This window comes from Colossoma macropomum, unplaced genomic scaffold (assembly GCF_904425465.1).
Source record: "Colossoma macropomum unplaced genomic scaffold, Colossoma_macropomum, whole genome shotgun sequence".
NCBI classification, from domain to species: domain Eukaryota; kingdom Metazoa; phylum Chordata; class Actinopteri; order Characiformes; family Serrasalmidae; genus Colossoma; species Colossoma macropomum.
Window position 1 is genome coordinate 5,024,555 of NW_023494808.1, and position 23,569 is coordinate 5,048,123.

Here is a 23,569-nt window from a genome sequence, read left to right on the forward strand (position 1 = left end):
AGGACTATACATGTTCATTAGAGGACTTCTGAAACACAGCATCAAGTGAAAATCATGTTCCTAAGCAGTTCTCATAAAACAGTGCAAAAGTCATTAAGAGGGCGATAAAACAAATCTGCTACCTTCTAAATACAGCTTACACAATTCTGCTGACCCATGCACACACACATATCCACATTCCCTTCCTCTCTCACGTGTCTTCGAGTTTCAGCTCAAATTTCAGCTCAGTGTTCACTCTCTCTTTACTTTCTCCTCACTCTCCTCTCTTCTTTCATCTTTCCTATATTCCTCTTTCTTTGCTTTTCTCTTTTTCTACCTCACGTCCTTCATTTGGCACTATTTCTCCTACTTTGCTGTGTTTACGTGCTCCTACAATTATCTGATCCTGAATGGAGTCAGTGTTGGAGGCTGAGCTCCAGGCCAGGGGAGAGAGTGGGTCTCCCTGCCCAGGAGAGTGCTCTCTGTGTGGGCATCACAATCGGACTCTCTCCCTCTTCTGCCTGGATGACCTGGTGCCGGTGTGCTGTGTGTGTGGAGAATCACACACACATGATGGGCACAGAGTTTATCCCATAGAGGAGGCAGTGCACGACTGCAAGGTAGGATAACGCATATATATGCGGTCATATGCGAAAGTTTGTGCACCCAGGGTAAAATTACATTTTGTTAAAATGTGTAAAAATAATTTAACACATCCTCTACAGAGAACACATATGTTTTAACATATTGGGAAAAAAAACACACAATATAAAATGTGCCATAACATTTGTACAGGCCACATTTTATTATATATTATTTTACAATTAACTTCAGCAAATAAACAGTAATTTTGCATTAAAGTGTGCAGAAATGTGCTCTCTGGAGAGAATGTGTACTTATTTTCATACATACACATATTTTTATATATACATACACATATTTTTATATATACACACAATGACTTCCACAATAACTTCCACAACTCTGTCTACTGGACTAACACCAAAGAAAGTACTAACTGAGTTTTTTAATAGTAGCAAAAGACCAAGATAACCATATATTATATACATATATAGCTAACAATTTGTATTTGTTAGATGTATCATATTTTTATTCAGACTGTTACAATGTATACTAGGCATGACATACCTATATACCCAGTGTTATATATCTATTTACCAGTTATTATATACTTGTATGCCAGCAGGTATTCTATACTTCAGCATAATAAAGGTTTAATAAATACCAAATATCTCTTTACCAGTTATGTGTGTCTTATGTGTGTCTCAGTTATGTGTGTGCCTTCTTTAAAGTGCAGTTCCTCTGTGTGCTCCATAGGGGGAGCTGGAGAGATCAGTGAATATGTTACAGAAGAGAGCATGTAAATGTGAGCTGATCAACAACACCTGTCAATCAGCCTTCGAGCACAACCAGGTATGAAGCCCCAAACACTACTTACTGGTATATTACAATATCATAAACAGACAACCTCTAAATCCCCATACATTACAGTTATACTACATATACATTATCACATATTCATACTATGTACATACACTTCACATGATCATACACAGTTAAGTATCAAAACCCATAATTTACTATTATTCTTTATTCATTATCACATACACATACAGTGTACATATACTATACAGTATCGTATACAACCAGATACTAAGCCATGTAAACTACTGTTATATTACAATATAATACACAACTAATTACTAAACCCTACTAAACCCAACACACTACTTTTTTTGCAATATAATACATAATCAAGTACTACACTCAAATACTACTGTTTTATTACAATGTAATAAACAACCAATTACTAAATCCATATACTACTTTTTTATTGCAGTATAATACACAACCAAGTATGAAACCAATATACTACTGTTTTATTACAATATAATAAACAACCAATTACTAAATCCATATGCTACTGTTTTATTGCAGTATAGTACACAACCAAGTATGAAACCCATATACTACTGTTTTATTGCAGTACAATGCACAAGCAAGTATGAAACCCATATACTACTGTTTTATTACAATATAATAAACAACCAATTACTAAATCCATGTACTACTGTTTTATTGCAGTTTAATACACAACCAAATATGAAACCCATACACTACTGTTTTATTACAATATAATAAACAACCAGTTACTAAATCCATATGCTACTGTTTATTACAATATAATACACAATTACTATGCCCATATACTACTGCTGTATTGCAGTATAATATACAACCAAGTGCTAAACTCCTACACTACTGTTACATAAGAATATTATACATTACCAGATACTCATCCTAGATTTAACTATGATTACAAACATGTTTACCACCTTTGGCCATATTTTTGTTGATTCTCTAAGTAAACACATCCTCTACGGAAATCTCACTCCTGCACATTTATTGTACAAATACTGTGTATTTGCAAAATTGTATGTTTTCAAAAAATTCTTAAAAGCAAAAATGTGGTCTGTGCAGACCTTAAGGCTAATTTTCCTTTTTTTCTGCCAGAAATGTTAAACACAGCAAAAAATAAATAAATAATACACTAAAATATGTACACTAAAAATATTATACAAATATTACACAAACATTATAGATAAATACAAAAAAGCTGTATTTAGGTTTGTAGCATGTAGAGGATGTGTTAAGTTGTTTTCACTTAAATAAAAAACAAACTGAACCTTTGCACTAGTTTTACAGATGTTCTGCCTGGTACAAAGTTTTCAAAGCGCAGTTCCTCTCTAATTTATAATCTGCTGATTAATGATAGTAACTCACAATTATCCTTAACGACAAACAGTAAGATGCAGTTTGGTGTAAATGTTCCACAGTGCCAGGCCCAGCAGACAGAGAGGCAGATAAAGGAGGAGTTTGAGAAGCTTCATCAGTTCCTCAGAGAAGAAGAGGAGTCCAGGATCACTTCACTGAGGGAGGAAGAGGAGGCGAAGAAGAAGAAGGCAAAGGAGCGGAGTGAGAGAGTGGAGGAAATTATCGAGTTTATATCAGACACAATCAGAGCAGTAGAGAAAGTGATGGATGCAGATGATGTGGACTTTCGGGAGGTGTGGAACAGATCTATCTATATATCTATCTATCTATCAAGAACTGAAATATGCTTTTTATCTGCTTAGATATGCAGTATTGACTGTATTTAATGTGTTTTCTGTCTGTTTTAGAAATATGAGGGCACGATCAAAAGGTATCCTACCTGCAGTACAAAATACTGTCTAATCACCTCTTCCTATTATGGACTATTTTGGACTGTGTCCACTTGTAGTATCTATTTCTACTTGTACTGGACCTCTCTGACCTCTATCAGTCCTTACTTAATGGTTGTGTCCAGTCCTTATCCAGCACTTCATAAGCTTTTTTATTCTTATCCATTTCTTCTTGTTGCAGCTTTTCTTCATCTTGACATGTGGCTGTTATTTCTAGAGTGTGGGAGTGTCAGAAAAGGCCAAAGAAGATCTTTAGGACACTGATAGATGTTCCTAAACATGTGGGAAACCTGAGATTCAAAGTCTGGGAGAAGATGCTGGAGACAGCTCCCTACTGTGAGTGTGTGTGTATGTATGTGAATTAAAGCAATAGTTGGGCATTAGTTTTGCCCATTTTTATAGATTACAGTCTGTCATTCAGTGAAAGCTCATGATATATTTGACATTACTTGGTGATTTGAGGCAAGGGTTTGATGGTTAGGGGTCTGCCAATTGGTGGGGGGTATCTGCGACGTTAGCTTAATAGCTCCAGTGTAAAACTAAAGAAGCCAACGTCTGACACCAAAGATGCCTTGATAGATCAACTACATTTGGTGTAGTTTACTGTGTAAATTAGATTTTGTACTTGAATATGTTTGTTGTTTATTTCACATCTGCCAAACTCTCATTCTATCAAGCTTCATTTTTTTCCTCCCTCTTCATCTCTGTTTTTTTCTCTCTATCCAGTTCCAGTAACTCTGGACCCAAACTCTGCCTCTACCTCCTTCTCTGTATCACCTGATCTCAATCAGGTCCAGTATAAAGAAAGACAGCAGCTGTCCCTCCCCAGCATCCCTGAGCGTTTCAGCCCCTACGCCTGTGTCTTGGGGACAGAGGACACCACCTACAGTCAACAGTCCTGGGTAAGGCTAAACTGATACATTTTTATGTGGTAGGCCTTCTGATTTATTTTAAATTTTATTGGTGAACATTGCATTATTTTGTCTAAAATGATTTACACTTGTTGGTTCACTTCAAGCGAATTCCTTCACTGCACTGTCCCAAAGAAGACCCAGTGGAAGATGGGTTCTCCTTTTGAATCTTGGTTCCTCTTAAAACTCATTGCAGTGCATTTGAACAGTACTTGTTAACTCGTAAAGCCAGAAAACTGTCACACCACCAAATCTTAACTTTTGCATGTGGTCAGTCATGGGAATCTGGTAAATTTAATATGTGAACAATGTGTATCGTTTGGGATGAACAAACTCCAGTTTATTAGAGAATGTTATCACCACTCAGACTTGGATAGCAGGAAACTAAGATTACCAGATCTATGAACTTTTTCAAGATTGTGCTGGGTTCCCAAGTGGCACAACCATCACTGGGAGTTTATGATTTCGGTTCCCTGCAATGCCACAGCCATCGGTATCCACCGTTTAAGGTGGAATGGAAAATATGTATGCAGCCATCTGTATCCACCATTTAAGGTGTAACGGGAAAATTCAGACAAGAAGCTGGCAAATAAGAAGCTGACTTCAGCCTCATAAAAATCGACCATTTTACAAGAAAATGTTTTACTTTTGTGGAAAAGTTTCCTGCCAGAGATACAAGAAAAGTGACTATAGTTGAGCTGAAGCTTAAAGCAAAGCAAAGTAAGTCTGCATTTTTGTTTACATTATATTTTTTAGCTTATACTAGGACATTGGCACATACTTACATATATTTACAGCCAAGATGGTAAAATGGATATAATCAATCCACCTGTGGCTCCCAGGTGGACTGATTTTTGTTGAAAGGAAAAAAATGGCTGTTCTTAACATTTGGGTTGCAACCCCTGGAATACACTATAAAATCTGAACCTGCTTTGGGAAAATATCTGTAAAGTATCAGCCAGGGAAGTGGGAAGGTGTTTTAAGTTGGGGGTGCTGAAATTTTAAGCAGTGTGAAGTGACCGATGACATCATGCAATATGATTTGCTATTTCTCATTTGATTTTTTTTTCTTTTTCCTTTCCCAACATTGTGATGATTAATCGTGTCAATGGCATTGTGCAGCCATACTCCTGGGTTGTGGAGGTGGGGGAAAGCTCCAACTGGACTCTAGGTGTGGCCGCAGTGTCTGTCAAGCGAGGAGAGATGTATGAGGCGTGTCCAGAGGAGGGACTTTGGACCATCAGCCTACGGGATGACGAGTATCACGCAATGACATCGCCATGTGAGCGACTGGAGCTTAACGGGCACAGGCCTCGACGAATCAGAGTGTGTGTAGACTGGAAGGGTGGGCACGTGAGTTTCGTGGATCCAGACAGTGAAACCCACCTCTACACATTCTCACACACTTTCAGTGAAGCGCTGCTGCCGTACTTCGAGAGCATCTGCCCAACACGACCTCTGGTGCTTCTACCCCAGAGTGTTTCAGTGGTCATAGAGAAACATGAGCTACCTGGTGAGGAGGAGGAGGAGGAAGATTACAAGGTCACTGAGGAAATGTCTAATCATACAGAATAGCTTACATTTTAATGTTCTATGTTATTTTATTTTAGTGTTCCATTATTTCAAAATATGTTTTTGTTATTGTTTAGCAGCAGCTACTATTATTTGTGATGTGTGCAGTGTTCATGTAATTGTATCACACTGCTGTTATTGTAAATTGACTCTGCGTTTGAAAAAGGTGCTATACAAATTATGCTTCATGTTGAAAATAAGTATTATTTTGAGTTATCTAATCTAGTTACACTCTTAAAAAAGATAGTTCTTCAAGGGTTCTTAAGTAAAGAAACTGGTTCTATGAAGAACCATGAACACTCAAAGAACCCTTTGCATGATTGAAGGGGTGTTTCCATCATGAAAGAGTTCTTCAGATTGATGGAGTTCTATATGGCACCCAAAAGGGGGCAGTCATGGGCTGGAGGTTAGGGTACATGCCTTGTGACTGGAACGTCGCCGGTTTGATCCCCTGAGCTGACAGTACATGACTGAAGTGCCCGTGAGTAAGACACCTAACCCCCAACTGCTCCCCAGGTGATGTGGATGGGGATTCCCACTGTCCTTCAAACAAGTTCTATATAGAATCATCTCCAGCACATTCTAAAAAAAAACCCTTTCATTATGGACAGAACCCTTTAATCATACCAATATATGAATGTTAACATGTTTCATTTGTTGTATATTATTTGTAAAAGTTTAAAATATGCATCGTCTCCATAATATACAACAAATGAAACATGTTAACATTCATATATTTGTATTTTTAGAAACTGACTTTACATAATACATATTTGTGATTTCAGACCGTGCCTTCAACATGGCGGTGGAAGTATGAGACTAATTGAGGGAGGGGGGAACTTGGGCTGGAGTTCTGGGCAGTTCCTGCCTGTAGCTAGAAGGTCCCTCATAGCTGTAGTAGGACTGATGCAGGACTGAGGAACAGGGAGGAGATGGGATGGTGGTGGGGATTGTAAACACTTTGTCACAGGAACACATGTTCCTCCCCCAAACTCCAGTATTACATAACTTCATTTAGTAATAAAATGCTGTATTGGGCATTTAAGTAAATAGTTTAAAACCATTAACCTCAGCAGTGAGTGTGTTTTTGCCTGTATATATTTTATATATATATATATATATATAAAAGTATAAATGAAGTTTTTCTTACTTTCAAAAAAAAGTACTTCCAGATTTCTCCTGGACACTTACCGATATCATATGGATAATATAATGAATTAATAATTAGATAAACCAAATACTAGATAATAACTACAAGTAATACTGGGCTTCCTTGAGGAGACATTTGGAAATGTTTAAGCGGACATGCGTAAAACCACTACTTACTGTATTCAAATTAATCAAATGTATTCTAATATTAGTGTTTTTCTGCACATATAAACATATACTGTCCAGATTAACAGCCTTTTGAAATATAATAAATATACACTGTCCACCAAGTACACTTTATGCAAAATGACTGGCAAAAATGAACTTTTAATTTAAAGAGAAGCCTATATATTTCATTCATAATTATCATTATTTGTATGCACTCTCAGAAATAAAAATAGTAAACTGTCACTGGGTCAGCACCCCTCTTGTCACTGGGGTGGAACCCTCAAGGGTCCATCTCAGTCCCTTTAGTCAGGGAACATAACTGAACCCTAATCCACTGAAATGATATGTTCTAAGCTGTACTGACTCCACACACCCCGTCTCGTCTCCAGGCTTTTATTTTACTGTTCTGTTTTAAAACATTCGGTTATGAAAAGGTACAAATACGAACTTTTCACCTGGAAAAACTTATTTAAGGTTCACAATCAGACCTTAAAACCACTGTTGTACCTCTGAGGGAACATTTACATTGTTTGTACCTTGATGAACGAAAAATGTACCTTTATTTCTAACAGTGTACGTACAGTAGGATGCTCAATGAGACACCAGCTCTCATACACTATCATACATTAAGGTTGGTTTACAGTACATGACAAATAAGAGCAGAAATGTGATTTGAGTGTTCAGGAGTTTTTATTTGTCCACAGTTTCACTTTCACATCATTTACATTAAAACAAACTAAAGAAGAGGACAAATCAGACACAGTAGGTCAGTTTGTTCTTCATCTATGTCCAGTTTATTACTAATAGAAGATTCCAGTTTCCATCACAGTGTCTACAGCAGAGTGTAAAAGTTCTATCAGTGAATTATTTGAGAAATTAGACCAGAGTTCTGATCAGTGGTACCAGCATTTTATAACCATAAGGCACTTGGTTAACTGAACATTAAACAGAATCATCATCATTACTCAAGTTATTCATCAGGACTGGAGTAATTTACCAAAGTTCATGGATGAATCAGGAAATACATTCATTTCAAAGGTGAAATCAAATAAATTAAATGCATCAGTAAATGTCAGTTATGAGATGAATTTGATATGGTCAGCTGAACTGAAACTGTAAGGGAATTGACCCAAACACCGTCATTCACAGTACAAAGCAAAGAGCTTATATAGAATATGCAGCTGTTTCATAGAGCAGTGGTCATTTACATTTACGGCATTTAGCAGACGCTCTTATCCAGAGCGACTTACAATTTGATCATTTTACACAGGTAGGCGAAGGTAGTGTTAGGAGTCTTGCCCAAGGACTCTTATTGGTATAGTGTAGGGTGTTTACCCAGGTGGGGACTGAACCCCAGTCCACAGCGTAGAAGGCAGAGGTGTTACCCACTACATGACACCAACCACAGCACAGTATTGTAACAATGGGATCAACCTCAGTCTCGTCATAGTTTGGCTGTTATAGAGCTCTAATGACCTATTTTTGGTTTTATCTAACAACATTACGTTTTAAGTGTTTGCAGTGGTCCGATATGAGTAACCTACTAGTCATTCTGAGACATGATCCGGCATAGAATCAGGCATAGATTTCTAACTGGTTCTTGTTTTTTTTTTTTTTCGTACAGTTCTAGGAAAAAAAAAATCTTTGATTGCTATTCAGCTTCCCTGAAACTCCTTTTTTAAAGGTCTTCTTGTTAAACTTCCCAACCGGCTTCAGTTCATTCAAAACTCAACAGCCAGTCCTCACTTTTACCCCTGTCCTCCAACAGCTTCATCAATATCTCCTACCAATATCTCTTACCGATATCTCACTGTATCAAGTACAAACTTGTCTCACTAACTTTCAACGCCCTTCGTGGTCTCATACCTCAGTGAGGTCCTTCATCCTTACTGTCCCTCTCGCTCCCTCAGATCGTCTGGCACTGGACTTCTTGGAGTCCCACCACAACATTTACGTCAATTAGCGGAAGTGCTGCTGCTCCTAAACTTTGGAAGTCTCTCCCAAAATCTCTTGGTGACTCCTCTACCTTCTCTTTCTTTAAAGCTCAACTCAAAACCTTCCTCTGTACTGCTCACTATTCTTCTAGACTTTTAAAAAAGATGGTTCTTCAAGAGCTCTTCAGTAAAGAAAATGGTTCTATATAGAACCATGAACACTCAAAGAACCCTTGGCATGATGAAATCATGAAATGGTTCTTCAGACTGAAGGAGAATGTGCTGTAGATGGCTCTATATAGAACCTCTTTGAAAATGGTTCCATATAGCACCCAAAAGTCTATTCGTCTATTGTTATGATGTCAAGCTTGTAACAATAGAACCCTTTTGGGTGCTAAATAGACCCCTTTTCAAAAATGTTCTATATAGAACTGTCTATAACACATTCATGCACATTTTCCATCATCTAAAGAACCATTTCATGGTGTAAAGAACCCTTTAATCATGCAAATGGTTCTTTGAGTGTTTAAGGTTCTATATAGAACCATTTTCTTTACTGAAGAGCTTTTGAAGAACCATCTTTTTTAAGAGTGTCCCTCCAAGTCTAAGGGTTGTGGTGTTGTGTTGTAGGGTTGCACGACTTCATATTTCTTAAAGTCGACAGTTATGCGATGAAAGTCGAGTTGACTAGTCACTGATGATGTCATGAATAAAACCACAGGAGAAGGGAATGCTTCGCAACAAGTGACTTTAAAATCCAACTTTAAAAATTGGTGATGAAGCCAAACTCTACAGGTCAGTAGAGCATGACGTGCTCTACCCTTTCCAACGAGTCCTGGATCACATTATTAGCCTTCAGGGAACCAGAGATACGGACCCCAGAATCTCACAAATTTGTATCTGACTTAGACGCACCCTAGGCGTCCTTGCCATGATGCTCAGCCATGGCGGAGGTCCGGAGTGGCAGAGAAATTTAGAGTACCATAAGTCGGCAAAAATAAGAGTAACTGTCTTAAAACTTTACAGGATAATAGGACGCTATGCCCACAACAACAACGTTCAAAATCTAAAATTTGAAGCACTGTAGGTTGGCTGAGAAATGTTAGAAATAAAGCCAAACTCACAGGTCAATAGAGCATGACGTGTCCTTTCCAACGAGCCCTGGATTGCATAGCTAGCCTTCAGGAAACCAGAGAAATCACCAGACTCCTCACCTGCTGTCTTCTCTGAGGCATCCATGTTGTTAGTGTCATAATCACGTGATCAACAACTAGTCAGCTTAAAGGGTCATCGCCGAGCAGTAAAGTCCACAATTCAGCTAGTCTGTGCAGCCCCTATTGTGTTGTTTTACTTCTCAATCTAAAGTGTCTTTGGGTTTGAAAAAGGCGCTTTATAAATTGAACTTACTACTACTTTAGACTTTTACACTATGTGGAGGTTCTTCAAACTTTGCAAAGGTTCTTTAAACTCATCATCCACTGAAAGGAGTTCATTAGGAAAACAAAAGTGTTTTCTCTATGACATCAATCATTGCAATGAAGAGATTTTTATCCAGTGCTGAGAAATAAACACAGTTAGCAGGGGCAGGAAGCAAAACATCATGACTGTAAAAGCAGTCTACCCTACAGTGCAGACACAGAGGCTCTGAATACGTCTCTGGAGTTAAGGCTCAATAGTGATTTATTCTGAGGCAGTGAAGCTTTCCAGACTGTTTATTCTGCTAATTTTCTAAACAAAGGTCTTTCCTGAAATCCTTGTCTCTTACAAAAAGAAGTGTTGGTGCACGTTCACAGGTTCTTTTTGGATTTTTGTCTAGATGCCTTTGTTTCTATCTACTGCAAGTTCAATACAGTACCAAAAACTGAATATGAAATGACTGTATGTTGAAGTAAAACTGTATTGCTGTATCCCTGGTTCTCTTCAGAGCATCTCATTGACCATCGGAAACCACTGTCAGTGATCTAAACTAGTAATTTGGCTGCAGCCTATAAGAGTAAAGTGGGTGGGGCTTATGATGTGGCCACACCCTCACTGAAATGACTGATTTTTTTTCTGAAGAGCTTAGAAAGTCTAGAGGTTGTGATTTTGGGGGTTTACTTTGTTAGAGGGGGGCACGGCAAGCACTGATAAAGTTCTATTGGAGAACCTTCATTCATCTGAGCTATAATAATCTGTGCAGAACAGAATTAGAGCTCTGTAGATTTGAGACCTTTTTAACAGATAAAATATAAAATATAAAAAAATCAAATTGAATCATTGACGTCAGAATTGAAAATCGTATCAAAACTGAAAATATGTGTATCGTTATACTCTTGCTGGTTTGCATTAGTTAGGCACTTCTCTGTTTTGCCTGTATAAAATGGCATAAAATGGCACATTCTTTAGAAACTTGGCCTTAGACAGGTAGAAAGGAGGCCTAGCGGAGCCTCAAAGGCACGGTGGGTAAGGCTGTGTTACATTCGCATAGCAATTCCAATTACATTTGTTTTTATTTCACATTTTAACACAATATTTTTTCTTGAATTTTACAAAAATGTAATTTCACAAAATAATTAATAAATTAATATTTGATCAGCTTTTGTGGACGACAACCACATGTTGTTAGCACCAAAGTCACAGACCACAGTTATAGAATACAGAGCTTTTGTTAATTCCACTGTCTGTGTGCGATGGCAGACATTAGTTTAGATCTAAAAATAACTCGCTGCTAATTACCTCGAGTGTTTTGCACAACACTACTCTCTGACCGCAGCGAGTCTGAAATACAGCAGGTTTGTTATTACAGAATGTACACAGCACTACTGACAACTGACCACTGTCTATTCTCATAAAGATGCCCTACCCTCCTGGATTGAGTTATATAGTTCCTCTGTTAGATGCTCATAGCGCCTCGCTCGGCTGTTTAGAAAGTAGAACCGGTCATTTGAGTGCCGGGGGTCAAATCCCTCTTTCTGCAGCCGCGTCTTCTGGATCTTAAACGTGCCTGGAGGAGGATGACAGATGGTAAGGACCTTTCTGTAAACATTTTTTATATATATAAAATAATGAGACAAGGAAAAGAACTTTGGTACATGGGAGGCTCATTAACTCCTGATGCACTCAGTGATAAAAATTAGAAACATAAAATGATAAATATTAAATGCATATTTAATAAAATAAAACACAACAAAATAAAACAGACTTTTTTTATATAAATGGAAATTAAGAAAATAGAACTAAGAAAATTAAAAAACTCTTGTAGTTTGCTAGATTTTTTTGTGTAAAATTAAAGACCTAAAGAAAACATAAAATTAATGAACTAAAGGCCTGAATATAGATCAAAGAATACAAAAGGTCTTGAATGGAAATTCTTATGTTTTTTTTTTTAAGATTCTGCATAATTCAGTAGTTGAGATGTAAACAAAGTCCTTCAGAGTGGTTTGATGTGAAATCCAAAACTACCAGTGAACCTTCTGAGTGTTTATATGGAATGTTGATCATGGTAACATAGGAATAAATGTGAAAAAATATGTTTTCTTTGGAGACGATTTTCTCTTCCGGTGCCTTTCATGTAACTCGCCCCCATGAATACAAATTATAGACCATAATATTTTTTTCAAAAACTATCATAAAACAGTGTCTCAGGCATCAGGCAATGAATTCATAACCATTTTACGTAGTAACTTTCTGTGAGGAAGCTTTTAGAGGCGGACGTCTGGTTCCTATCACCACCACTGTGAACAGTTCTGACTCTGAAAGTTTCTCTAGAATGGAGCTTTAAACATGTAACCACACTGAATAACTTTGTTTTACCATTTAATTGTGAGGGAAGTGTGAAAACAAGTAGATTTTTCTTTACATTTCGTATTGAAATATCCACAGAGCAAGAACAAAGTAGCTAAAACCGGAAGTTTGTAGAAAGTTATGAAGATTCAAGATTCAAGGTTCTTAACTGCTACACAACAATTTGGAGTTGGTACCTATGTGTGTTTGTCCACAATAACCAGCAACAGTGTTAACTAATAAAGTGCAGGGCAAGATAATAGAAACACCACACGTCAGTAAAGACGACCAGAGCTATATGCCTATACATGAGTGACGTAGTAAGAGATGTGTGGAGGTGTAACATGTCAGCTGTTGTCTGAGTTGAGGAAAGCAAATACTGCAGTGTGATGCAACATAGTAAACATTACAGTAGTGTTAAATGGAAAACTGACAGAACCAATAGAATGATCTCTCGCTCTCTCTCTGACCTGTTGTGTCCACTTCTGGTGAAAGGCGTAAGAAGACAGGGCAGGCATACGAGGGGAGGGACTTCTGCACCTCCTGCAAGAATGTTTTACAGTCAAAGCTGCCTGTGCTGTCAGCGATGGCAGCCATACCTGCCTTGCCCTCCACACCTGGAGAAAAGGAAGAAAGAGAAAGAGAAGAAAAAGTTAGAAAGAGAGAATAACTGCAAATCTTGACATGCCTTACAAAGTCAAAGACCTCAGCTAGGGCACCTTACCATTCACTAAGACTGCACAATGTATCGTTCTCATATTCAACATGTGCACTTTTTGTCCTGAGGTTCACTTTTGGCCCACATTTGTGTGTTTTTATGCACCAAAAACATTCATTCATTCGTCATCTAATCCACTTATTCGTCTGGGGGTGCTGGAGCCTATCCCAGCGCTCAGTGGGCGGAAGGCAGGAAACACCCTGGACAGGACAGTCCATCGCAGGACAGACACACAGACATTAACACTCACAGCTAGGGGCAATTTAGCCTCTCCAGTTGGCCTGAGTGCATGTCTTTGGACTGTGGGAGGAAATCTACGCAGACACAGGGAGAACATGGAAACTTTAGAGAGGACCCTGATCACCCGGCCGGGGAACTGAACCCAGACCCTTCTTACTGTGAGGCAACAGCACTACCCACTGAACCACCTGCAGCAAAACAGTCCACGTTTATTTTTACGTGACCATTTCCCAACCTCTCTTTATCACATAGTAATAAACTGTGTCACTTTACTTTTAAAACTGATATATGTAAATGATCTCTGTCTTGATTGGCTGCTCTGTATCGTGCCTCATTCAAAAAGCAGCCATTCAGAAAACTTTAGAATGAATGGGTCCAGCTAAACTGCTGAACAGATCGATGTATGTAAATGACAAAAACAAAGGTTTCTTTTTTTTCAGCTTCAAAAGATTTAAGAAAAAAGAAAACTTTCTTGTTCACCCTAAAACATTCATAGATCACTCTTATCCAATGATTAGATCATTACATCAACAGACCCTCAAAAACTTTCCGGAAGAACAAGTCCTGACAGTGCAGTGATCTCAGATTGAACTACACTACAGTCATTCAGTAAATGTGCTGACATTAGATTTGGCTCCATCATATAATCAGGAGAGGAAATATATTTATATCTTCATTTCACCCTGGACAGCTTCTTCCTCCAAATGGTAGTTACCCTACCATTGATTTTAATATGAAGATGTATTTCATTTCTATCATCCTGTCATCATCATCATCATCATCATCATCACCACTTTTATTTATATAGCGCCTTATTCATATTTTATATAGCGCCTTTCCAACGCTTAAAGGTGCTTTACTATCAGAAAGTAACAAGATACGTAATCAACAATGGATAAAACACACACACAAACACAACTCCACGGTTTCCACAGCTAGTGGGGAGGGTATGACCACGGTATAGAGCCACTTAGTTAGCCCAGAAAGAGTCCTTAGCCACGGGGGCAAGTCTTCCTTCGCAACTATGGTGCATCACACAGGTGGCCATCCCAGGAAGCCTCGAAGGCCAAAAATGTCCTTAGCCACGAATATAGCTGCAATCCAGTGTCACCCAAACAGCAGGCCCTAGCAGCCTTATAGCTGGAATGCAGTGTCACCCAAGCAGCCGCTAAATAGCTGCAATTTTGCTTAAGCAGCTGGCCCAAGAGGCTTCATAGCTGGAGCATAGCGCTGTTCATGCTGCTGAGCACTACCGCTCCAGGCAGCCCCACAGCTACAGTGCAGCGTCGTCCATGCAGCCAGCCCAGACAGCCATGTAGCTGTAATACAGCGTCACTCAAGTGGCTGGTCCAGGCTGCTGTGACATACCGACACCCAAACAGCCAGCCCAAGAAGCCTCTGAGCCATGGGTGGAAAATCATTCTTGGCTGCTGTCTCAGTGGATATGATGGCAAACTCCTCAGCCAGCAGGGAAACAACAAAACATACACATAAACAAAACAAAACAAATGAAAAAACAATGGAAAGCGGCAGCCACATTATGCCAGAGTACTTATAACGGAGCACACACACACACTTGTGTGTGGAGTGTTCTAGAAACAGCTCTGCTGCCCTACAGACAGCTGTAAGACCTGCACTGACCTGGAACAGAGACTCCATACACTGCTACGTCTGTCTGGTTCAGTAAAGAGCTCAAAACTCCTTCCACTTCTGTGGTAGAAACGTTTTCGCCTCGCCAGCGGAACGTGTCCCCACTGCGGTCTCGGAAATACATGTAGCCCAGTTCGTCCATCACCATCAAATCACCTGAGAAGCCGACAGGGACAACGTGGTACACTGAGCAACTATTACGAGAACAGATTAGACAAAAGTCAGTTTTCCTTCATTTTTGTAAAGGATGGCAACCTCATGCAGTCAGTATGTTATAAAGTGTCAGAAACCACATAAACAAGTCTATGAGAGATTACTGAAAACCTGCACTCACTTTGAGGCACGTTTTAATGATTTAGGTATTAGGTATTTAGGTATTAGGTAGGCACAGTGCTAATTGGAGTATAATTACTTGAAATTTACTGGTGGGGTTTCATTACTGGTTAGCTACAATAGCCTTGTAGCTTCAGTACAAAACTAAAGAAGCAAACTACAGACAAGAGACAACTTGCTTGATTAAGCCTCAAAGTAGGATTTTGAAAGTCTCACTGAATTTCTTGATTACTTTCAAAATCTTACATCAAATCTTAATCACCTTAAAAATCTTACAGCACTTTTCAATCTGTTATCAAAAATTTCCCCATATGTGAAATGATTGGGGATTCGAAATGTTTTGAAAGCAACCAGCAGATGGCGTAGGTCTGCACTGACAAAAACAAAAACCCAGGCAAACAAAACTTAGCAAAAGAAGTGGAAACTTAAGAATGGCATGGTGCTAAAAGTGAAGGTGAAAAGATGTGGGCTGGTACCTGACAGGTAGGCGGAGTCACCCTTCTTGAATACATTGTGCACAATCTTTTTATTCGTAGCTTCTTGATTAGCATAGCCATCAAACCTCCTCAGGGGGTCCTGCTGGTTGATCCGTCCAACCAATACCCCTGGTTCACCTAGAGGACACGTATATTATAGTTGGAGGAATCCTTTCATGATGCAAAGAACCCTTTAATCATGCAAAGAGGTCTTGGAGTCTTCCTGGTTCTATATAGAACCATTTTCTTTACTGAAGAACCCTTGAAGCACCATCTTTTTTAAGAGTGACATGAGCAGTCTAACTCAGTGCTCCTGGAGATCTACCTTTCTGCAGACTTCAGCTCCAACCCTAATCAGCCCCACTGGAACAATCTAATTATTGGTTCCAGAAGGCCGTAATAAGCTAAGCAAGGTGTTCTAGATTTGGATTGGTGGTGAAGCCTTAAGGAAGGCAGATCTCTAGGGGAAGGTGACCACTGGTCTAAATGAACTAGCACAGCTCAGCTATGTTCTCAGGAGAAACAGTGGGCAAGATAATACTGTCTTCAAATGTTGCCTTTTTGCATAGCTGGTAAGATCGTCTGGTGAAAATTGCAATGATCTAAGGAGCACAAGAGCTCAGTCTGCACTATTTTCCTTGGTATCTGAGAATTTTTCCTTTTTTACAGGAATCAGGGGGCTTTGCTTCCAAGCAAAGTGGCCTTGGCCCCCACAGCCCCCACCTATAACTATGGGCGTGTGTATGATTGTGTGTATGTTCCTCACCTGGTTTACACGGCATACAGAGCCCCCTGCTGTCTCGGATGAGCTCCATGGTCTCTTCATCCACCTTCAGCAGTCTGATGGGGTAAACATTAGGCAGGATCACGCTGTTAAAGCCACACGCCCCCATCTGGACAAAGGAAAGAAAAAAGTTCTTTAAAAACGAGGCTTTAATCTCAGTAAAGAGTGACACATTGCTGCAAGAGCTACAAGGGTATTTATGTGTCCTAACATTTTTCAAACAAATGTGGGCAACATCACAATATTTATCAATATTATAATAAATTACATTACAATACACTTTTCTGGGCATGTCATAACCACTGTCAGTGGTTAAAGAAAACTGACCAATAGCAGGTTTTCATCACACAGAGAGCAGAATTGGATTTAGTGCAGTGTGTGAAACAATGAAAAAAACATTGAACAAAAATCATTGTATTCATAGTTTTTGATAGTATTTCATGAAATGCAGCACAACTGGTGCTTTTTTCTGTTTTTCAATCCTCAGAAAAACTAAATATCATACTTCATGAAAATATCTCTTCAATTATCTCATACTTTTCCACATCACTCACCCCTATTTCAAAATGTTCATCTATCCACCTCCAAATGGATTTTAATAGGTCAATGTCAGCTTGGAAAGTAGGTTATTAAAGACAAACTCTTGCATGAATAATTATTTACTTTTGAAATCATACACCAGTTCATAACCACAGATGAATTCAACTTCTAAGGTGAATTAAATTCATTTTGAACTTTTAAATTGAACTAAACTACAATTAACTAGGCTAGAACTGACTCAGCATCCCCCACACACATACACACACACACACGTTTGTCTTGCTATACATATGAGGACGTCCATAGGTTTCTATTGATTTTTGTGTTACTGTAGCTAAATAATACTACACCTAAACCTAAACCTAACCCTAACCTTAACCTCAGTATCCAAAAGACAGATTTTCTGCTCTTTTAGTTTTCAAATAAAAAAAGTAACTGTGGTGAAAACAACACAATTTTGCTGGTCCTCACTTGAGCAAAAATTTCATATAGTCCTATCATAGAGAACATAGGGTCCTCACAAGCACTACAAGAACACACACACACACACACACACACACACACACACCTTGCCGTCCAGGTTGGCGATGCTGCAGTTACACTCTGTAGCTCCATAAAACTCTCCGATCTGTCTTATATTGAAGCGTTTGGTGAACGCCTCCCACACATTGGGGCGGAGCCCGTTTCCCATGGCAACCCGAATGCAGTGGCTCGACTCAGAAGGGCGCACCGGTTGGGATAAGAGGTAACGGCAGATTTCACCGATGTACTGGACCACCTGTACACATGGTGCAGAGTGGAGGTGAGTAAATAATACATTTATGTTCTAAAAACCAGAATATTATGTATATTTACAGGACAAGAAAAAAATATTTGAAAGTCAAAAATGTTTTGGCCATTTTTTCAAATTTCTATTGGTCTGGTCATCATAAAGTTTTAACACAATATATATATATATATATTATATATATATATAAATATATATATATATATAAAATCAAAATTTAATAGGTAGCTAGAGAGCTCAATATTTAAGAGTGGAGTATTTTAGTGCAGGTTTTCTGTCTAAGGGAAAGAAGATGATAACACATATCAGTCGATCAAAACTTTGAGTGCATAAATTTTATTAAAAATACAGTAAAAACACAGCAGTGTGATGTAAGAGGTATAAGCGATAGAGTGATAAAGTGATAATGTGGGGTTTGTGATGTACATCAGCAGTGCATCATAAACGCCACTTACAGTGCAGTTGTATCGGACGCAGTCGTCCCAGAACCGGCTGGCGGAGAACTTCCTCCTGATCACCACCGTCAGGCCGTGAACCAGACACTGACCCACCCCCATGATGTTGCCTAGGAGACACAGGACAAAGACACAGCTAATAGGCTGATCACAGATTTGTGGGCAACACCACATGGACAAAACATGGGTGTGGAGTCTCGGCCTGTTTGTCCATTAAAAACAAATAAATAAATAAATAAAACACAAAGTTGAACTAAAGCATTTAAAAAGCTTCTTCTAATAAGCTGTTTTAGCTCACTTTGCAAATTTAAATACTCAGTCACTGGACACTGATATCTGATATTTACAGGTTTGCTGATATTTCTGAAAAATACCTCTAAATTTTACATTATTTTTATTTGTAATTACTCACTCTGCTCTAAATTGTATTACAGCAAGTGTTATAGTTGTTAAATTCTAATACAACTAAATTAACTTTAAAATGTCAAGGTTCTCTGAAGAATCTACTACTGTGACCTGTGTGGAGCACATTTGGTCATTTTTGGGTAAAACTGGCAAAACTAGCAAAACAAAAAGCTACTGCCAAAACGATTACACTTCAAAAGCTTTGTGTAATCCACTTACTTCTGGATTTTGTTAAACACTGTTCTGTGGACAATGTGGACGTTTCAGTCTCTTTGCGACTAGTGCTATGATGCATGTGACCATAATCACTACATTAATTATTCCAAAACTCCTGCCGTTACATCATATGTACACAAACACACCGTCCACTTTATTGGAAACACCTCTCTTATAACTTCACCTCGAAGACTGTGGCTCATCTATTAGTGCGCAGTTTACTTTTACATTTACGCATATAATACATTTAGTCATGTTGAATATGTGGGAGAATGTGATGAGTCTTGTCTGAGGACCCGTATGATGTGTGTGATGTGCCTGGCCGGGTAATCAAGCCTCAGTCTCTTGCTTGAAGAGCAACTGTACCAGCTCTACCAACTGTTTATGTTAGCCATCCTCTAGTCCTCAGTCTTTGACCTCAGAGCTGCTCTTGACAAGATATTTTTGGGTGGTGGACCACTTTCAACTTAGAGGTAGCACTGATGTGTCTGAAAACACCAGGAACACCACTATGTCTGATACACTCGTACCAGCACCACACACACTACCATGTCAGTGTTACTGCTGTGTCGAGAACTGACTCTTAACCAAATAATATCTGAACAACAGGCTGATAAACTGTGAGGCAACACATGGAGTACAGTCAGTAATTGTACATTGACCTATAAGGTGGTTGGAGCTCAGTACTGTTTCTAATTAAGTGGCCAGTGAGTGGAAGCATAACGTCGGTGTTTCTAATAAAGTGGCCACTGAGTGGAAACCCAGGGCAGGTGTTTCTAATAGAGTGGCCAATGAATTTAAACACAAGGTAGGTGTTTCTAATAAAGTGGCCAGTGTGTAGAAGTACAAGGTAGGCGTTTCTAATAAAGTGGCCAGGGTGTAGAAGTACAAGGTCGGTATTTCTAATAAAGTGGCCACGGGCAGGTGTTTCTAATAAAGTGGCCAGTGTGTAGAAGTACAAGGTAGGCGTTTCTAATAAAGTGGCCAGTGAGTGGATGCACAAGGTAGGTGTTTCTAATAAAGTGGCCACTGCGTGGAAGCACAGGGCAGGTTTTTTCTTATAAAGTGGCCAGTGAATAGAAGTACAAGGTAGGCGTTTCTAATAAAGTGGCCAGTGTGTAGAAGTACAAGGTAGGCGTTTCTAATAAAGTGGCCAGTGAATAGAAGTACAAGGTAGGTGTTTCTAATAAAGTGGCCAGTGAGTGGATGCACAAGGTAGGTGTTTCTAATAAAGTGGCCACTGAGTGGAAGCACAGGGCAGGTGTTTCTAATAAAGTGGCCAGTGAATAGAAGTACAAGGTAGGCGTTTCTAATAAAGTGGCCAGTGTGTAGAAGTACAAGGTAGGCGTTTCTAATAAAGTGGCCAGTGAATTTAAGCATAAAGTAGGTGTTTCTAATAAAGTGGCCAGTGAGTGGATGCACACACACCTGCTGAGTGATAGAGAGGCAGACAGGTGTACATGATGTCGTCGGGGCGCAGTTTGAAGGAGTAGTACCCAAACGCAGCAATACGGTAAAACCTGAAAATGAGAGAATAAAAACATTATTACATAATATCACATGGGTAGCAAAAATAATATAATGTACTAAATTAGAATAACATCATTTTAAAGTTGTAACATTTATATGTAAGGCTATAAGGTTCAGATTATTTTTGTGCTGTGGACCTCTGAACAGGGACATTGTGGCCTGAGATTTAGGAAAAAATAGAGCGAGAGAGAATAGAGGGAGCAAGAGAGAAAGATATGTACAGCTGTGTTGTGAGGTGCTAAGAGCCTCCAGTAGCACTGACCTGCTGTGGACTACAATGGCAGCTTTGGGCAAACCTGTGGTGCCTGAGGTGTAGATATAGAAGAGCCTGTCTACAGAGAGAACACACACACACACACACACACGCACACACACACACACACACACTCAATTACACTAAATTAAACACATGGAATAATACACACACATAAAGACCAGCGATGTAACAGACAGGTCTTAGTTTTTCTACACAGCAGAAATAAACAGTGCCTGAAAACATCCTTATGTCATGTTATGTTCACGTTTTTACTTGTTTTAATTATTAAGTAAAATTATTTCACTATACAGGCAGATAATTCTACTGCTTTCAAGCACATTTCTTAAAACAAGCAACATAGTGAGATAATTTTACTTCATAAAATGACTTAAAACAATAAAAATGTCTAGGAATATGTTAAATAATCTTAAAATAAGTACATCCATCTCAAAATGGGACATATTAGATAGATCAACTAGAATTAAGATCATTTTCATTGACAAGATACCGTTTTCTGCAGTGAAGACTTATTATTCAGTAACTACAGGGACCTCAATCAAACTGGCTGAGCTATTTTTTGGTCATAGAAGTGTATAATAAAACTTTGGGCTCACCAGTGGGGCCTGGCTATTTAAGGGGTTAATAAATGCATCCTTAATCAAGAAATACCATACATTTTCATTTAGACATACTTGAAAATTAGTTAAACAATCTTAAATCAAGCTTATAACAATCTCAGCAGGAGAAACATAGATTTATTGACTAGATTTTAGATCATTTTACTCGACAAGATACCATTTTTTGCAGTGTTAGTACATAATAAACCTGGAATTTTAAGGGGTTAAAGAAAAATAATGTATTTATTGAAGTAAGCTTAAGCTGGCACCTTATTTGCCAGAAATTCAAAGTCAATGTTTAAGGCACCTCAATGTAATTGCAACATCATTTAAGGTGGAATGGAAAATTTGAATATGAAGCTGGCGAGTAACAGGCTAACTTCAACTTCATATATATGTACGTATTTGTTTATTATGTGAGAGATATAAGCAGTTTTAGCAGCCGCCTTTATTAGTGTTTGTAAAATCCCACATAGTGGCATTTGTAAGTTATACAGATCCAGTCCACCAATCCAGCTAACCTTCTCCTCGCAGCACTATCTGTAGACTGTACCTAAAGCGTCCACATCTTTTTGTCTTTTTGCGGTCATTCTGGCCTATTTTGCTTGGGCTTCATCCAGTTCCAGTTTGTCCACAAAATGGCAGCAGGGGTTCGTAATGAGACCACTGTGAATACAACACAGTATGTTACACCAGTACATTGTGTTATATTGTTACATCCCTAATAGAGACACATACATGTATGAGGACACACACACGTTTGTCTTACATTCCTTTTGAGGACTTCCATAGGTTTCTATGAATTTTTTTCCAAATTTTCTCCCCAATTTAGTTGTATCCAGTTCCACCCACGGATACGGGTCACACGATACCCCCAGCGCCAGGAGGTGGGAAGGCAAACGCAGCCTTCCTCCGAGACCTGTGAAGTTCCACCGTATCTTTTCAAACTGCACCTAATGCAACATCATTGGACAGCTGAACACGCTCGGAGGAGAACACTAATCACCAGATCTGTTACGTCAGCTAACAGAAACCTGCACTGGCTAGCATCACACTGAGTGATGGGAGGCGGATGGGGGGCCATCCTGCCCACCCAGAGAGAGCGAGGACAACTGTGCTGTCTTGGACTCCCGGCCAAGGATGGCTGTAGCATCACCAGGGATCAAAATCTTGATGACAGGATCAACACTTAGACCGGGGGTTGGCAACCCACAGGTTAAGAAGAGCCATTTTGTCCTTACAACAAAAATCAAACCACCTTGGGAGCCACAATGTTTCATGTCCATCTAATCATCTTGGCTGTAAACATGTCTCGGTATGTGCTGATGTTCTAGTATAGGCTAAAAATATAACGTAAAGAGAAATGCAGACTTACTTTGCTCTTAAAGCTCTGGCTTAAAGCTTTAGCTCAACTACTGCCACTTTTCTCGCATCTCCAGCAGGAGACTTTTCCTCAAAAGTAAGACGGTTTCTTGTAAAATGTCTCTCAACATGAAACTTTTTACGAGGCTGAAGTCGCTTCTCATTCGCCAGCTTCTTGTTCAAATTTTCCTGTTCCACCTTAAATGGTGCCTGAGGTGCCAGAATGTAACTGCGGCACCGTTTAAGGTGGAACGGCAAAAGACGAAATAGAAGCTGGTGAAGGAGAAGCGACTTCAGCCTCATGACTTTTTAGTGTTTCACAGTTTATCGTTGTAGATTAAACGTATCTGGAAACCAGCTGGAGTGATTATAAATGCAAATAAGTCTGTTTCGTTAGCTACTAGCTAGGTAAGACTGTTGTATATGTTGCTATGGTGACCAGCAGTCTGTGCGCCGAACTTCAGGCTTAAGGGGTGAATT

The 23,569-nt window shown here is 39.0% G+C and overlaps 2 protein-coding genes across 2 annotated transcripts in view; one reads left to right on the plus strand and one right to left on the minus strand.

Moving 5' to 3' along the window:
- Positions 1-261: 261 nt before the first annotated feature.
- Positions 262-5,927, plus strand: LOC118798389 (tripartite motif-containing protein 35-like). Its single transcript, XM_036557824.1, has 7 exons — positions 262-599; positions 1,318-1,413; positions 2,838-3,068; positions 3,183-3,205; positions 3,442-3,560; positions 3,951-4,126; positions 5,258-5,927. The coding sequence occupies exons 1-7, from the start codon at positions 390-392 to the stop codon at positions 5,708-5,710; spliced, it is 1,308 nt and encodes a 435-aa protein (XP_036413717.1). The 5' UTR covers positions 262-389; the 3' UTR covers positions 5,711-5,927.
- Positions 5,928-10,680: 4,753 nt separating this feature from the next.
- LOC118798082 (long-chain fatty acid transport protein 1-like) overlaps positions 10,681-23,569 on the minus strand; it is a 24,741-nt gene continuing 11,852 nt past the window's right edge. Inside the window, exons 5-13 of the mRNA XM_036557415.1 lie at positions 21,117-21,186; positions 20,753-20,844; positions 18,704-18,813; positions 18,030-18,239; positions 16,904-17,030; positions 16,138-16,275; positions 15,320-15,484; positions 13,191-13,337; positions 10,681-11,941 (exon numbers count right to left, since the gene is read on the minus strand). Of these exons, the coding sequence (XP_036413308.1) occupies positions 11,784-11,941; positions 13,191-13,337; positions 15,320-15,484; positions 16,138-16,275; positions 16,904-17,030; positions 18,030-18,239; positions 18,704-18,813; positions 20,753-20,844; positions 21,117-21,186 (1,217 nt within the window). The 3' untranslated portion in view covers positions 10,681-11,783. The remainder of the gene's footprint in view (positions 11,942-13,190; positions 13,338-15,319; positions 15,485-16,137; positions 16,276-16,903; positions 17,031-18,029; positions 18,240-18,703; positions 18,814-20,752; positions 20,845-21,116; positions 21,187-23,569) is intronic.